Here is an 18,877-nt window from a genome sequence, read left to right as displayed (position 1 = left end):
AATGCATCATTCTCCGCAACACTGCCTGTGCGATGGAACAGGCATCCTGCTATGTGTGGGTGATGCGGTACTCCTTCACAAGCTCCCTGCAGGGTAGGTGTAGAGTTACAGCGAGTCCCACCCTGCACTGGCATCTGGGTCGATGGGGATATTGCTACGACTCGTGTTGCTGTGCTGATTATGAAAAAGAAAGATACACACTTGAAAGTTGGATTAGACAAAAATATACAAACGTTATTGAAAGGTTACTTGGCTGAAAACAGTCGCCAAAATACTGCAAACTTAAGGTCCAAAACACATCTATGATCATGATACCCTTATCACGTCGCATTTGTTTCAGTTTTCGCCATCATTACACATGGGTGAATGTATGCTTTCTTCTACCCGGCAGTTTAGGGTGATAGGAATCATGTTGGTATACTACAGCTAGGTCGTCTTATGCGGCGCTGGAGATCTTGGTATACTACAGCTAGGTCGTCTTATGCTGCCCTGGAGATCTTGGTATACTGCAGCTAGGTTGTCTTATGCTGCCCTGGAGATCTTGGTATACTACAGCTAGGTCGTCTTATGCCGCCCTGGAGATCTTGGTATACTACAGCTAGGTCGTCTTATGCTGCCCTGGAGATCTTGGTATACTACAGCTAGGTCGTCTTATGCTGCCCTGGAGATCTTGGTATACTACAGCTAGGTCGTCTTATGCTGCCCTGGAGATCTTGGTATACTGCAGCTAGGTCGTCTTATGCCGCCCTGGTGGTCTTGGTATACTACAGCTAGGTCGTCTTATGCCGCCCTGGAGGTCTTGGTATACTACAGCTAGGTCGTCTTATGCCGCCCTGGAGATCTTGGTATACTACAGCTAGGTCGTCTAATGCCGCCCTGGAGATCTTGGTATACTACAGCTAGGTCGTCTAATGCTGCCATGGAGATCTTGGTATACTACAGCTAGATCGTCTTATGCTGCCCTTGAGATTTTGGTATACTACAGCTAGATCGTCTTATGCTGAACTGGAGATCTTGGTATACTACAGCTAGATCGTCTTATGCTGCCCTGGAGATCTTGGTATACTACAGCTAGGTCGTCTAATGCTGCCATGGAGATCTTGGTATACTACAGCTAGATTGTCTTATGCTGCCCCGGAGACCTTGATAGCCTACAGCTAGATCGCCTCCTACAATCAGCATAGGTTGTTGGGGACCATTTCTAACAATTTTGCTGACACGAGCATGGATATGGAAGGTCAAAGATAAAGCGAATCTAGGGTTCGAACCCATGATCAGTAGATCATTGTGTGTCTAAAGGGCGCAGCCCAGCACAACAGAGTGTGGCGTGTGTAACCGCTTGGTGATCCGTTCCTACTTTATACTTAGCTTCACGATACTGAATTACAAATTCCTCCCTCCTTAATAAATCATTTTCTTTTCAGTCATGACAGAGGAAATTAAATAAATTTAAAAACAGACCTATTTTCTGCTGACACCAAGCTTTGTTCTGACTGAGACTGCGATATCTCGGAAACGCTCGAAGCGTTCTGCATGGCGTGAATGATACCATCCCTTAATACGCATGCCTTGTCTGCAAATACACCCAAACTACACGCGAAACACAATGGACGTATGAATGAACCAGCCCTTCAATGCTAGATGACACAATAGTGCCAAGTATCGACATCGCGCTAACTCTCTGTGTTACTAAAATACATACTACTGGATATAATTGGACGAGTTGATCATCCTGCAACTAAATAATCAAAGTTAATGTTCCATTACCGAGCTTCAAAACGGACACCAAGGTGCAATGAAGACTTGAGGATGGTGACGGCAGTATTGACTATGGAATCCCAGAAGGGATATTATCGCGTTGTCGCGCTTTGGTTAATTTTGACACTTTTTGGCGACAATGCGACAACGCGACAGTGTTCCTTCTAATAAACAGAGTGACAGAGAAAACATAATATACTGTGTGACGCCGGTAGAGCGAACACCTTCCTAACGTCTACATGCAAGGAGTGCTATAATTTGGCACTGATAATATTTTTCATATTCTTATTGAAATGTTGTGAGTCGAGCCCATCCTTTCGGTCGGAAGAGAGATCATCTGATCTACACAATAGAGTATATTGTTTTTTAATACCATTGTTGTGTAGATATTTTTGTAATTTTTAACAGTTTTTAATCAAAAATTCATTTTTTTTAAAATAAGACGCTGTAGAAGTATTCTTTGAGTGCTGACTAAGCTCAGTAAACTTTATTTTTGAGATATAATATCGCTAACTTAAACTATTTTCAATTGACAATAAAACATATCATAAAATAAACTGAGAGGTATAGTTTCTTTTGCCCCTCAGTATATTTGAACAGAAATGTTCCCATGCCAGCAGTGGAAGTTTAAACAAGGGCAAAATATTAGTTGGTTGGCTGGTTGGTTGGTTTGTTGTTTAACGCCGCACTCATCAATATTCCAGCTATATGACGGCGGTCTGTAAATAATCGAGTCTGGACCAGACAATCCAGTGATTGACATCATGAGCATCGATCCACGCAATTGGGATCGATGACATGCATCAACCAAGTCAGCGAGCCTGACCACCCGATCCCGTTAGTCGCCTTTTACGACAAGCATAGTCGCCTTTTATGGCAAGCATGGGCTGCTGAAGACCTATTCTACCCCGGATCTTCGCGGGTCGCAAAATATTAGTAGTTCTGTTAATGTTAAAACATCTTGTCTTAATCGCCGGCGAAGGCGTAAAGGTTGTAGATACGTTCAGCACGTGAATTTCAGTTTCGAGTTTGTGCCCAGATAATTATACTCATTAACATTACTTTAACTCTCGGCAATATTCCAGCTACATGACGGCGGTCTGAAAATAATTGAGTCTGGATCAGACAATCTGCAATGAGTATAAAAGTTGAATCATTCTACTTCCGGAATTATCTTCTTTTTTTTCGACTTAAACCATGTTAGGTTTGATATATAGTTTCTCTAAAATTTCGCATAATGACCTGTGGTTGCATCAGTTTTATTTGTTTGACATGCCAGGGTTCAGAGTGGCCAGTGAATTCCTCGATCAGAATGAACTGAACCAACAATAGCGTGACATCATCATAATTGTTGAAAGTGATTAACATCATGAGCATCAATCTACTCAATTAGGATACGATGACATGCATCAACAAAGCCAGCGAGATTGACCACCCGATCCCGTGGGTCGCCTCTCACGGCCATAAATGTCCCCTTCCCCTACTGATTTGGTTGATAACGTGTTAACGTTCCCCGACGGTTTGGAGAGTTGTTGATAATATCAATCACTGGATTGATTAGTTACAGGCACACACACATACCACACACACATCACATACACACACCACAACCACATACACACCAAACACACACACCACACCATACCACCACACACACACCACACACAAACACCACACACCACATAGACCATACACACCACACGCCACAGACACACCACCGCACACCTCTCAAACGCGCACACACACACACACACACACACACACACACACACACACACACACACACACAAACACATACACAAATAAACACACACACAGAGTTACAGCGGCATCAGCTGCATAATTAGCCGTAAAACAAATGTCTACATTGCATATACAATCATTTCTTATTCAATATATACAATAATATATTCTAATATAAACAGAACTGGTGAGATAGCACAACCTTGCGGAACCCCAGTGTGCAAAAAAGACCATTCACAGTAACAAACTAAGGTCTAGTCACAATAAAGATTCTTTCAATTTCATACTTTTTCAGTTAATAATAATAATACCCATTACTGAAAAGAAGTCCGAATTAACGATGCTACGGTGTTGCTGAGGCTAATGATAGACAGCGTTCCCTTCCCTGTCGCAGCGCCACCTGTTAACCAGTCGTGAGGTAGTCTTGTCGGGGGTTGGGTGATTGTTATTCCGGACCGCGGCTGTCCCCTACATGTTAGTCGACACAGGACCATCGTGCTCTGACTCACAGTATGTGCCAGAGCAGGTTAATGATACCGGAGAGCCAACTGCACCTTGTCGTCAATGGCAGCTACTCGGGCTCTGTACAAGCCGGAGTAGGCTTGACCGGTCGATGCCAGACTCGGGGAGGGTTCTGACGTCACGTGATGGGCAAAGCGGGTGCCACGAAGCGGTGCGACGAGCAACCAGGTACACTCAACAAGCTGCAAGAAAACAAGAAAATAATTAAGCTGACTAATGTCGACTTTGAAGCTAACCATGAGCTCAGTTCACAGTTGCCTGTTATCTTGTAGTAGTGTCCCCTTGAAACATGGCCATTTTAACACCCGTCGGTGAGAATGCATGGGACTTACGTAGTACAACACTACTACAGACCAACCACGGAGGCCTGTACTTGGGTCGAATCTGGAACAGACAAACCAGCACCGATGTAGGATGACCTACTACTAGCTACATGTAGGTCATTTATCTGAATGTTAGTACTCACTTAGTCATCAATGTCCGTACTTTTTGCACGCCATTTTAACCAATCATAATATAGTGCACTGAGGGTAAAAGGAGGGCGTGTTATTTGCGTTTACAGCGTTTAACAATATCAAAACTACATTATATTGAGGACGATGCTAGTGTACAGTACCTAGTTTCTACAGACACATTAACCCTTGGGGCGGGAGGGTAGCCTGGTGGTTAAATGTTCGCTCGTCACGCCGAAGGCCCCGGGTTCGATACACATGAGTACAATGTACAATATTGCTGGGATATTGCTAAAAGCGGCGTGAAACGATACTCACTTATTCAACCTATAGAGAGAATAATTGTATTAATAATTATTGTATTAGGTGGTCAGACTTAGTGACATGGCTGATTGCGTGTCTTTGAATCCGGATGACGTGGATCGTTGTTCATGTTAGTCAAGCCGCTTAAATACTGCTGGCGCTAGCGGCGTTAACCAACATTCACTCACTCCATCGCATGTATTGAAACCTGTATGGAAAATAAGAGTGTGAAAACACTCGAGATGGAAGGTTTTAACAATCTAGATATCAACGATGGATTAACAAGTTAAATAATGTAAATTGCTTTCTGCCTAAATCAAAAGTAATCGTCTTATTTATTTAGTCTCTAATTGATTTGAGTGTGTTTCGGAATTAAGTCAAATCTCAACTCTCTTTTTTCATGATTGAAAATGTACTATTTTTTTATTCTGATGACCGCGATATAACTGGAATACTGTTGAAAGCGGCGTTAACCCCAACTCACTCACTCACTCACTCACTCACTATTCTCATGAAAATAGATAAAAAAAGGCTATAGATATATTTTAATGACAATTTGAACGCGTTTAAATCGTATCTTTTTATACAAGTTATGGTGATATAAATTTCCACTCTTCTTCGTTCAGATAAAAACGAAGGTAATTTGGGCTTGACTTTCCTTTGGGTCCTAGCGCAGATCCAAACGTCATGAAGCTCACCTAGGCCGCCAAGACAAGAAGTTCCTTGTGTTCACAGATGGAGACTTCATCAACTTGTCAAGCAAACATAATTTATTATTTCTCTTTCGTTATCACAATAATGTATGTGTTTACAGTTGCTTCTGCCTTGTAATGTATTCAAATAAGGTAACTGTGTCGACAGTTTCGTGTTCTGGGTGTTAATAAGGGATGTCCACAATACCTAGAATACGAGGACTAATGCGAAAAATACTCAGTATGTTACGCGCAGTCAGCATTATGACTAGAGTACTACTCCACTTTTGATAGGGGTATTTATTATCTTTCTACGATGCACAAAACGGATTCTCACAATATCTCAAGTGTATATTTATATAGAATGGCATATCTGATTATCCCTATCAAAAGTTGAGTGATATTTTTCTCAGCGGCCTGTACATGAGCATGTCTATGATTACACTCAATTAGCCAGGCCACATATTGACACCAATCGACATTCACGTAAGTCGTCTCTTAAGACAAGCAGGGCGGTCGGGTAGCCTAGTGGTTAAAGCGTTCGCTCGTCACGCCGAAGACCCGGGTTCGATTCCCGACATGGGTATGATGTGTGAAGCCCATTTCTGGTGTCCCCCGCCGTGATATTGCTGGAATATTGCTAAAAGCGGCGTAAAAACCATACTCACTCACTCACTCTTAAGACAAGCATGTGGTACTAGGGACGTAGAGAATTTATCCGTAAATTGTTGCTTTCCGTTGTGACACACGCGCTGTTTGTTTAAGATTTTCTTTCATAGATATTGTATAAATTTGGAATTGATCAAAGCAAACTAATTGCATTTTCACATGCAAAAGATTGATATTAGCGGTTTTATGGGCAACGCTAGATTTGTATAATAGTTATTTTAAGGCAGTGAGTGAGTTAGTGTGGTTTGAGGTCGCTTTTAGCAATATTTCTGCAATATCATGTCGTGAGCACATGAAATGGGCTTCAAATATTGTACTCATATTAGTAGTCGAACCCGGGTCCTTGGTGTGACGAGCGAACGCTTTAACTACTAGGCTACCCCACCACTCTTTAAGGCAAAAGAATTCGCAATATGTTATGTTGTAACAAGTATGTTTTATTTCGTTCGAAGTCATTGAATGATGGAATTTGTTTTTTTAATCATTATTTATATTTGTTTAACTATGATAGTCACGAGCAGGAGTATGTGGCAAACCATGAATCATAGTCATGGAGAATCTCGGATTCGAACATACAATTATAAAATTCTGGCATGTCAAAGGGACGCAACTCTCCACAACAAATCGCGGAGCCTTCGAAGATTGGACCACCTGTGACCCCTGAAGGCGACTATGATTATTAAGACAAACAGCATTATTTACGATTCCATACATGTTAATGACTTCACATATCAACGATGAGTTCAGCTGTTTCAATTCTGAAGCAAGTTATTTGCTTGATTAGCATGTATTAAAACCGGACAAGCAAATAATGATATATCTTTGACTTGGTAAATTGTACAACGGTGATAATAGCAGATACTAACTTGGCATACTATGTTAACACGCGTTGCACATCAACATTTCCACGAATTAAAAGGACAAATAAATAAATGAATGAATAAATGAATGAATGAATGAATGAATGAATGAATGAATGAATGAATGAACGAATGAATGAATGAATGAATGAATGAATGAATGAATGAATGAATGAATGAATGAATGAATGAAAGCGACAAATCCGTTCCATCATCATAAGCCATATCCATTGTATATTGTGCTATTCCGACAAGACCAGAAGCTGACCTTGTGATAAGGTCATTTTCTGGCACACGAGAAACGTTCACTGACCGTTATCATCTTTCTACTTTACATTTCAAGTTTTAGACTAAAAATACAAAATGTCTTTGAGAGCATTAGTAGGTTGGGTTTCTTCCACACACCAGACCTTGTTCCAGGCTGATGTGTTAAGAGATGTAGCTGACAAATGGCGGGTCACATACTGAAAATAACATCTTTGCTAAACGGTGTTGGTCAGAGTTTATCCATAGATATGTATTTGATATTGTCGATTTGAAATTTTATCATGGAGCATAAGCCAGGCAGTTCGACATTTGAATATTTGAAATGCATTACATATACTACGTAAACGGCCACCCGATTATTTAATTTTACTATAGTAAATCTGTCATGGCATGATACATTACAAATGTAATAAGAAATAATCAGGTGTTCTTTAATTAATTTTATTTCTTTTGAGTAGTATATTTAAAGTTGAAAAAGGTTTCCTTAACTTTGGTATTTGTCACTGTTATCGTCCCAAAGACCCTTTATACACGCCCTTTGATCTTTAGATACAGCAGCTGACAGATCTAACTGATGCTTTACAGTCCTTTTATACTCACCACGTGTCGCTGAGTGTTGGTCTTTCTGGTATGTATGATTATAATGTTGTGAGACACGGGACCGCTACGCTGGGAATCTGTACAATGCGTCAGATATGTCATCGCAGGCCGTCCCCGAAGTGACGTGATGGAGCGGGGTAGTCACGGCCGCTGACGCCTGCTAATGTCGCTAAACACAAGTAATTCCAAACCGTGGTTGTTTTGATATCTTACATGATACGCGCGGCCGCCATGACACATCCACTCTTCGCAACTGCCTCACAGCGCATGACCGTTCCGAATGATGGATAACTATTGGCCTTTATCAACGTATATTTGGAGGATACCCCAATGTATTTTGTCAGACGATGTTCCTCCTTCCATTTGTCAAGCAAGGTTGGTACAGACAGGTAAGTTACAGAAAATATCACTTTTTATTGTTTGTGACATTTAACTATTAGCAAACGCCCTAATAGGCCCGAACCATCCTTCCTGGTATAAAGTTCGTTGAGGCATATACCGGAAAGTGACAGGAATATCTAATACAAGGCTTCTAAATCCAGAAGTCATGGCTTTTCCCAAGTTAGTTGTTACCATGCGCCAACTGCATCTGTATCTTGTGCAGTCAACTGATGGCAGCACTCTGGCTCAGTGCGCCTGTATGTTAGGCTTGTTTGTAGGGACAAGCTGGAACAATAATCTAAGTTATTTTAATTTGTGTTGCAATGTTAAGTGTCCGTAGAAATACACTTCACACAAATATCCACATATGCCACATGCGCTATTGTCCTAATACTAACTGTTGTGCATGCATAATGCATATACCAATACGCATATGCAAACGCACGAAATTGCCCAAACGTCACAACATGCTGACTTGCGCTTCTTTCAAATTATTTCCGTTCATGAACTTTACACAAGCAAATACACATGTCATACAATTACGTATGTATAGATATAAGCGTACAACCACGCACAGACTCCGTGTTTGTTTTGTTTGTTTATTTGTTGTTTAACAAAGCACTCAGCAATATTCCATCTGTATGATGATTGACATCATAAGCATCGGTCTACACAATTGGGATCGATGACATGCATCAACCAAGTTAGCGAGCCTGACCACCCGACCACGGTATTCGCCTCTCACGACAAGCATAGTCGCCTTTTACGGCAAGCATGGGTTGCTGAAGACCTATTCTACCCAGGTTCTTCACGGCACAGACCCCATGACGCACAAATATCTAGAATTACCTGTCTCGAATATCCGCCAAGACAAATTCCACTGGGCGTTAAAGACCAGAGAGCGTTGAAACATATGAATGGATCACTGAAAATCAGTGATGAGTGAGTATAGTTTTACGCCGCTTTTAGCAATATTCCAGCAATATCACGGCGGGGGACACCAGAAATTGGCTTCACACATTGTACCCAAGTCGGGAATCGAACCCGGGTCTTCGGCGTGACGAGCGAACGCTTTAACCACTAGGCTACCCGACCGCCCCTAAATCAGTGATGAAATCTGGTGTTCTCAAAAGGGGTAAGCATGTCCTGCCCTACCAGAACAACCGCCACTCACACTATTTGCATTGACTGTTCAAGTGTATCATTCAGCTTGCATTCCAACTTATCATTATCAAATGTCAATGGCCCACCATCATTTAGTATGGACACGGATACTGAAGGTCCCAAGCTAAGCGTTATACGCCATGGCACTGGACCAGGGAATATTGAGGCATCAGGTAAGGGTGCGATTGCTTGTTCATGTTCAGGGGTTTTAGTGGAATTCAAAATTCTGAATAGAAACGATAATTTTGTATTTACTATAGTGATGAGTGAGTGAGTGAGTGAGTGTGGTTGTACGCCGCTTTCAGCAATATTTCAGCAATATCACGGCAGTTGACACCAGTTGACACCAGTAATGGGCTTCACACATTGTACCCATGTCGGGAATCGAACCCGAGTCTTCGGCGTGACGAGCGAACGTTTTAACCACTAGGCTACCCGACCGCCCCGTATTTACTTATAACTAATGCATACAGTAAAATATAGTTTATATACAAATTGTGTGAATGACGGGTGCTTCCGGTAGAGCAGCGCATGCGCATGTTTGCTTCCGCAAACATCCTGATGTCATGACAGATGTTTAGTGATCCATTCCCATACTTTTCATCTCTATATCCCCTTTTAAGCCCAATGGAAACTGTCTTGGCAGATGATCTAAACTGACTCTTCTCTGGTGTTGACGTTTTATGTTGAGAAGCTCCGAACATCTTTCAACTTTATGTAAATTTCGCTGCCTACCTCATCAACTGATTTTTTTTTAAAACAAACGGTTAATACAACTATAGGTCCATCACTTATAACGTACAAAATTTAACCTTTTCAGAAATTAAAATGTTAATTTGGCAATTTTACACAAAAAATAGCAATGAAAAATTGATCCCAAACATTATCATGTAGATCAATCCTTTTATTAATATATCAATGTTATATCTAACTCTAAAGAATCTATTATCAAAAATATGTCCATCTATTTGAAAAGAAATCTACCCATGAAATTATGAATGTAAAGATATGACTTTATTATTCTTTAGTGCATGTGCACACTACGTGTATATGTATGTAAACGAACTCTGGGTCATATGGCCTTTATTCATGAATACATTTCTTCTACCTCCCCTTCTTCAATATATCATACCTGACTCGACAGATATAATAACTCCGTGTTACTTTGCCATCAGAAGTTCAAATCGAAGCATATACGCGTATATTCAGTTTAAGCAAATCGCACTCCGTGGTAAAATTTATTAGTCTGGGGTTTGATGAAATTTAAATAACTGTAGGGTATAATTTCACATCGGGGTTAAATATGCCATATAAAAACATTTCTTCAAAACACCCTTTGTGGAATGAAAGTAGACTCAAATGCCATAAACATCGTGGCATTAAGCCCCTCACGCCAAGGCGTGTAGATCCAGGACACACTCAAGTTCATAGAGTCTGTTACAGCCAAGTCTCGCAAGCCAACCATGCAGTATTACACAAAACGTGACGGATCCGAATGTGAAGATTGCATGACAATGTGTTACATTCAGTATACATTGAAAACCCGTTAGGACGGACCCTGTTAATCCAGATTCCCCGACATTCGGACGTTACTAAACTGCCGGACAAAACAAAGTATACAACCCTGTTTGATGGTGGCTAAAAATGAAACAAACAAGATTTGGTTATTCAATGGCGATATATTTTATACGGGTATCTTATTCGATATTACATGCATCGTATCAATGAGTATCTCACTGGCTCTGGGGATACAGAGGACATCAGCTTTCTAACGTGTTAATAACGTTTGTAATTTCTTTCATCAAATCAATTTTTTAGTGTATACTTCCTTAGCCCGGCAGTCTAATTCGAGCGTCTATATATAATTAAAGGAATACTACCAGTAAAATGTTTTGGTGATCCAGATATTTATTCGTTGATACGGACCCCCTTAATCCGGAATCTCTGCAATCCGGACATTACTTTTTCCAATCTGGATTCCACTGGGACTAACAGTGTTATTATCATAATCGTTGTTATTATTCAATTCAGACTAACAATATAACTGTAGTTTCTTCGGAAACATTCATACCGAAACAATTGTTGTTTGATACTTTTTTTAAATTTTGTTCTTTCAAGCTGTGCGTATTAATGAAGGTGCGATGTATTTATTAACCGGTAGGTACATGAGTCGTAGATATATTCATCATATAAATTTAGTTTAGCCGAAAATGAATCACAGTTAGCTGTGTAATATGGTACGTTTAACATGTGCGCTAAACAATACTTTGTCTCCTTCCCAAAGACCTTACATCAATTCAAACTAGGCCGATGGGGTACCACGGGGGATACAGCTCAATTTGGGGGCGCTTGTGTATTGCGCGAAGAACCACGATATTCCTACAGTTCATTCGAAACGTCAATTTTATGGCGACGGGATTCAGGTACAAGTACGTGAGAGTTATTTCCCAGACAGGTAAAATATAACACATTGATGTTCTAGTATATACCAATATACGCTTTTCGTATTGCACGGACTGAAAGTTTGTTTGTTTGTTGTTTAACGCCGCACTCAGCAATATTCCAGCTAAATGACGGTGGTCTGTAAATAATCGAGTCAGGTACAAGTACGTGAGAGTTATTTCTCAGACAGGTAAAATATAACACATTGATGTACTAGTATATACCAATATACGCTTTTCGTATTGCACGGACTGAACGTTTGTTTGTTTGTTGTTTAACGCCGCACTCAGAAGTATTCCAGCTTTATGACGGTGGTCTGTAAATGATCGAGTCTGGACCAGACAATCCAGTGATTGACATCATGAGCATCGATCCACGCAATTGGGATACGATGACATGCATCAATCAAGTCAAGCGAGCCTGACCACCCAATCCCGTTAGTCGCCTCTTACGACAAGCATAGTCACATGTTTCGGCAAGCATGACTTGCTGAAGACCTCTTCTACCCCGGATCTTCACGGGTCGCATCGCAAGCATTGACCAGACAATCCAGTGACTGACATCATGAGTATCGATCTATGCAATTAGTATACTACGTCATGCATCAACCAAGTCAGCGAGTCTGTCATCCCGATCCCTTTAGTCGCCTCTTACGAGAAACATGAGCTGCTTAACAGGTGTACATAAGTTAGTTTCAAGAAAGAAACTAACAGAACTTTGCTGAGGCCTATGAACATTTGGGCTTAAAAATGACCATCTGACAAAACCATCGCCCAGGGCAAATGTCTTTTGGAAACTTTAACTCAACTACTATAATGTGGAAATCATAAAATGACATGTTAAACAACAAGTCTGGCGTCAGAGTCAGTGATCTCCCTTGTAGTGAACGCATGGTAGTTTCAAAACCGCGAGCCGCCCGTTAACAGTGACCAGCTCTGCTTGTGTCGCCAAGTGTACTCTAGCATGGCTTTGTTAACCATAATATTCATTCAGAACGAATTTGCACAAATAATACCGGCGTTTTTTAACCATCGGGATCAAACGATGAGCGACCATGCTTCAAATATCGCAGTTCCGTGGAATCTCGCACAGTGGTGTGAACCGCCCTCCCGGCCGCTGGTAAATGGATGCCTATTTAACACTGAGCGGATGGCTTACTTTGTCCTGGAGAGGGGACTTAGCGAGAACGTCACTCATGAGACCAGGACAGCTTCAGAACCACCCCGTGAACAGTCGGGCGAGGATGGGCGGGGCGTCGGTGACCTCAGGGTGGGGAGGCGACACGGGGAGGCGCAAGGAGGATGGGGACATCAGTGACCGAGAGGGAGGTGCAAGCGCTTGGAGACGGGCCACGAATAAGTGGTAGGTGGTTACACTTGAAGTTATGTGTATCTATACTGTCAGGTATCAATGGTCGGAGGTAGATGGTTATATTTGGAAGTAACGAGTATCTGTACTGTGAGGGTATCAAGGGAGAGAGGTAGGTGGTTATATTTCGAAGTAACGAGTATCTGTACTGTGAGGGTATCAGTGGTAAGAGGTAGGTGGTTATATTAGGAAGTAATGGGTATCTGTACTGTGAGGGTATCAGTGGAGAGAGGTAGGTGGTTATATTTGGACGTAACAGGTATCTGTACTGTGAGGGTATCAACGGACAGAGGTAGGTGGTTATATTTGGAAGTAATGGGTATCTGTCCTGTGAGGGTATCAGTGGAGAGATGTAGGTGGTTATATTTGGAAGTAATGGGTATCTGTGCTGTGAGGGTATCAATGGAGAGATGTAGGTGGTTATATTTGGAAGTAACGGGTATCTGTACTGTGAGGGTATCAATGGTAAGAGGTAGGTGGTTATATTTGGAAGTAATGGGTATCTGTACTGTGAGGGTATCAATGGAGAGAGGTAGGCGGTAATATTTGGAAGTAATGGGTATCTGTACTGTGAGGGTATCAATGGTAAGAGGTAGGTGGATATATTTGGAATTAATGGGTATCTGTCCTGTGAGGGTATCAATGGTAAGAGGTAGGTGGTTATATTTGGAAGTTACAGGTATCTGTACTGTGAGGGTATCAATGGAGAGAGGTAGGTGGTTATATTTGGAAGTAACGGGTATCTGTACTGTGAAGGTATCAATGGTAAGAGGTAGGTGGTTATATTTGGAAGTAATGGGTATCTGTCCTGTGAGGGTATCAAGGGAGAGAGGTAGGTGGTTATATTTGGAAGTAATGGGTATCTGTACTGTGAGGGTATCAATGGTAAGAGGTAGGTGGTTATATTTGGAAGTAATGGGTATCTGTACTGTGAGGGTATCAATGGAGAGAGGTAGGTGGTTATATTTGGAAGTAATGGGTATCTGTACTGTGAGGGTATCAGTGGAGAGAGGTAGGTGGTTATATTTGGAAGTAATGGGTATCTGTCCTGTGAGGATATCAATGGTAAGAGGTAGGTGGTTATATTTGGAAGTTACAGGTATCTGTACTGTGAGGGTATCAATGGAGAGAGGTAGGTGGTTATATTTGGAAGTAACGGGTATCTGTACTGTGAGGGTATCAATGGAGAGAGGTAGGTGGTTATATTTGGAAGTAATGGGTATCTGTGCTGTGAGGGTATCAATGGAGAGAGGTAGGTGGTTATATTTGGAAATAAAAGATATCTGTACTGTGAGGGTATCAGTGGAGAGAGGTAGGTGGTTATATTTGGAAGTAATGGGTATCTGTACTGTGAGGGTATCAGTGGTAAGAGGTAGGTGGTTATATTTGGAAGTAATGGGTATCTGTACTGTGAGGGTATCAGTGGAGAGAGGTAGGTGGTTATATTTGGAAGTAATGGGTATCTGTGCTGTGAGGGTATCGGTGGAGAGAGGTAGGTTGATATATTTGGAAGTAACGAGTATCTGTGCTGTGAGGGTATCAATGGAGAGAGAGGTAGGTGGTTATATTTGGAAGTAATAGGTATCTGTACAGTGAGGGTATCAATGGAGAGAGGAAGGTGGTTATATTTGGAACTTATGGGTATCTGTGCTGTGAGGGTATCAATGGTAAGAGGTAGGTGGTTATATTTGGAAGTAATGGGTATCTGTACTGTGAGGGTATCAATGGAGAGAGGTAGGCGGTAATATTTGGAAGTAATGGGTATCTGTACTGTGAGGGTATCAATGGTAAGAGGTAGGTGGATATATTTGGAATTAATGGGTATCTGTCCTGTGAGGGTATCAATGGTAAGAGGTAGGTGGTTATATTTGGAAGTTACAGGTATCTGTACTGTGAGGGTATCAATGGAGAGAGGTAGGTGGTTATATTTGGAAGTAACGGGTATCTGTACTGTGAAGGTATCAATGGTAAGAGGTAGGTGGATATATTTGGAATTAATGGGTATCTGTCCTGTGAGGGTATCAATGGTAAGAGGTAGGTGGTTATATTTGGAAGTTACAGGTATCTGTACTGTGAGGGTATCAATGGAGAGAGGTAGGTGGTTATATTTGGAAGTAACGGGTATCTGTACTGTGAAGGTATCAATGGTAAGAGGTAGGTGGTTATATTTGGAAGTAATGGGTATCTGTCCTGTGAGGGTATCAAGGGAGAGAGGTAGGTGGTTATATTTGGAAGTAATGGGTATCTGTACTGTGAGGGTATCAATGGTAAGAGGTAGGTGGTTATATTTGGAAGTAATGGGTATCTGTACTGTGAGGGTATCAATGGAGAGAGGTAGGTGGTTATATTTGGAAGTAATGGGTATCTGTACTGTGAGGGTATCAGTGGAGAGAGGTAGGTGGTTATATTTGGAAGTAATGGGTATCTGTCCTGTGAGGATATCAATGGTAAGAGGTAGGTGGTTATATTTGGAAGTTACAGGTATCTGTACTGTGAGGGTATCAATGGAGAGAGGTAGGTGGTTATATTTGGAAGTAACGGGTATCTGTACTGTGAGGGTATCAATGGAGAGAGGTAGGTGGTTATATTTGGAAGTAATGGGTATCTGTGCTGTGAGGGTATCAATGGAGAGAGGTAGGTGGTTATATTTGGAAATAAAAGATATCTGTACTGTGAGGGTATCAGTGGAGAGAGGTAGGTGGTTATATTTGGAAGTAATGGGTATCTGTACTGTGAGGGTATCAGTGGTAAGAGGTAGGTGGTTATATTTGGAAGTAATGGGTATCTGTACTGTGAGGGTATCAGTGGAGAGAGGTAGGTGGTTATATTTGGAAGTAATGGGTATCTGTGCTGTGAGGGTATCGGTGGAGAGAGGTAGGTTGATATATTTGGAAGTAACGAGTATCTGTGCTGTGAGGGTATCAATGGAGAGAGAGGTAGGTGGTTATATTTGGAAGTAATAGGTATCTGTACAGTGAGGGTATCAATGGAGAGAGGAAGGTGGTTATATTTGGAACTTATGGGTATCTGTGCTGTGAGGATATCAGTGGAGAGAGGTAGGTGGTTATATTTAGATGTTAGATGTCTTTATACTTGGAGGTATCAAAACACCGAGGTAGGTTGACTCACACTCAGAGAATTGTGTCAAGCTCTCGCTGTCATCATAGCGTCGTATCAAGCTCCCCCTGTCATCATAGCGTCGTATCAAGCTCCCCCTGTCATCATAGCGTCGTATCAAGCTCTCCCTGCCATCATAGCGTCGTATCAAGCTCCCCCTGCCATCATAGCGTCGTATCAAGCTCTCCCTGTCATCATAGCGTCGTATCAAGCTCTCCCTGTCATCATAGCGTCGTATCAAGCTCTCCCTGTCATCATAGCGTCGTATCAAGCTCTCCCTGTCATCATAGCGTCGTATCAAGCTCTCCCTGTCACCATAGTGTCGTATCAAGCTCTCCCTGCCATCATAGCGTCGTATCAAGCTCTCCCTGCCATCATAGCGTCGTATCAAGCTCTCCCTACCAACCGGGCGTCGTATCAAACTCTCCCTACCATCAGGGCGTCGTATCAAGCTCTCCCTACCATCGGAACGTCGTTTTATGCTCCCCCTACCACCAGAGCGTCGTGTTATGCTCTCCTTATCACAACGTGGTGACAAGTTCTACCTACCATCGGAGCGTCGTTTTATTCTCTCCCTATCATCGAAGCGTCGTTTTATGCTCTCCCTACCGTAAGAACGTCGTGTAAAACTTCTCTACTATAAGGGCATCGTGTCAAGCTCTCCTTATTATCTGGGCATCTTCTCACTGCCACTAGAACGTCGTATTAAGCTGCCCCTACCATCAGGCCGTCGTGTTAAGCTGTCCCTACCATCAGAACCTAGTGTTAAGCTGTCCCTACCATCAGAACCTAGTGTTAAGCTCTCACTGTCACCAGAACCTAGTGTTAAGCTGTCCCTACCATCAGAACCTAGTGTTAAGCTGTCCCTACCATCAGAAACTAGTGTTAAGCTGTCCCTACCATCAGAACCTAGTGTTAAGCTGTCCCTACCATCAGAACCTAGTGTGAAGCTCTCACTGTCACCAGAACCTAGTGTTAAGCTGTCACTACCATCAGAACCTAGTGTTAAGCTGCCCCTACCATCAGAACCTAGTGTTAAGCTCTCCCTACCATCAGAACCTAGTGTTAAGCTGTCCCTACCATCAGAACCTAGTGTGAAGCTCTCACTGTCACCAGAACCTAGTGTGAAGCTGTCCCTACCATCAGAACCTAGTGTTAAGCTGTCCCTACCATCAGAACCTAGTGTTTAGCTGTCCCTACCATCAGAACCTAGTGTGAAGCTCTCACTGTCACCAGATCCTAGTGTTAACCTGTCCCTACCATCAGAACCTAGTGTTAAGCTGCCCCTACCATCAGAACCTAGTGTTAAGCTGTCCCTACCATCAGAACCTAGTGTTAAGCTGTCCCTACCATCAGAACCTAGTGTGAAGCTCTCACTGTCACCAGAACCTAGTGTTAAGCTGTCCCTACCATCAGAACCTAGTGTTAAGCTGTCCCTACCATCAGAACCTAGTGTTAAGCTGTCCCTACCATCAGAAACTAGTGTAAAGCTCTCACTGTCACCAGAACGTCGTGTTGATCTATTCCTACCACTAGAACGTCGTGTTAAGCTATTCCGACCATCAGACCGTCGTGTCAAGCTGCCCCTACCATCAGAACCTAGTGTTAAGCTCTCACTGTCACCAGAACGTCGTGTTAATCTTTTCCTACCATCAGGTCGTTGTATTAAAGCGTCGTCTCAAGCTTCTCTACCATAAGGGCGTGGCGTCACGCTATCTCTTCCATCGGGGCGTTGTCAAGCATCCTAGGATCAGGGCAAAATAGCCCTTTTCGTCTTGAAAGAAAAAACTTAATTGCACCCAAAACTCGAATTTATTTTACAATATAATTATACGCTCAACTGACGCCCACTTTATACATGGAAGTAGCAGCTATTTCTTTTCAGAGAATTATATGAATGCTAAAATCTAAACTCCCGACCACTCTGAGAAGAAACCGTGAGAGCACTGATTTACATCCTGCGATAAAGATCTCATCCAGGGTGAGATATATTGAAACATAAAGATCACAAAATACAAGAAGTATATCCCTGTACAAAATTTGTAAAACGTAATTCTATTTTTCTGTTACGAAACACGCAAAATGTTGCAGAGATGACACATTACGTGTGATTTGGGCGCCTGTCACACCTGAGTGTCACTCCACGCTCAACTTCCCGCCTTCGACATGAGCTCCGAACATGACATTTGTCCAGACAAAGGTGTCAAACTGATCATGTTATACGGCTCTCGGTGTCATCGGAGGGTTCGCTTGCCTATCTCACACCGGTATTGTAATTCTGACAGCTGATTACCTATGCACCAGTTTGTTTATTATATAGTCTAATAAACACACTGGCAACACCTAAACTGTCTACAGCGTGGAAATCGGTCAATATGTTTGGACTCGGTTACGGCTACATTCATGAACCTGGTTAATCTGGACATTACCGTTCAATTGAAATCGACCGTCTCCGTGATGGATAAAGCGTGTGTCCGGAGGTAGGAAGGACTGTGGTTGAGATCCCCGGCTGCGTCAAAATCTGCCTGACGCTCGGCAT

The 18,877-nt window shown here is 42.2% G+C and overlaps 1 protein-coding gene across 1 annotated transcript; it reads left to right on the top strand.

Moving 5' to 3' along the window:
- Positions 1-13,096: 13,096 nt before the first annotated feature.
- Positions 13,097-16,873, top strand: LOC125378401 (adhesive plaque matrix protein-like). The gene is made up of 2 exons (XM_048393877.1): positions 13,097-13,181; positions 16,371-16,873. The coding sequence occupies exons 1-2, from the start codon at positions 13,097-13,099 to the stop codon at positions 16,871-16,873; spliced, it is 588 nt and encodes a 195-aa protein (XP_048249834.1).
- The last annotated feature ends 2,004 nt before the right edge of the window (positions 16,874-18,877 follow it).

This window comes from Haliotis rufescens, unplaced genomic scaffold, assembly GCF_023055435.1.
Source record: "Haliotis rufescens isolate VD_foot unplaced genomic scaffold, xgHalRufe1.0.p SCAF_12, whole genome shotgun sequence".
NCBI classification, from domain to species: Eukaryota; Metazoa; Mollusca; class Gastropoda; order Lepetellida; family Haliotidae; genus Haliotis; species Haliotis rufescens.
Note: the sequence above shows the minus strand (reverse complement) of the source record. Positions and strands in the feature narration are given on the sequence as shown.

Bases quoted from the DNA above. Each gene is read 5' to 3' on its own strand.
- LOC125378401 (XM_048393877.1), top strand. From the start codon at position 13,097: ATGGGCGGGGCGTCGGTGACCTCAGGGTGGGGAGGCGACACGGGGAGG. The intron at 13,182-16,370 runs GTGCAAGCGCTT...AATTGTGTCAAG, and splicing joins CATCAGTGACCGAGAGGGAG to CTCTCGCTGTCATCATAGCG.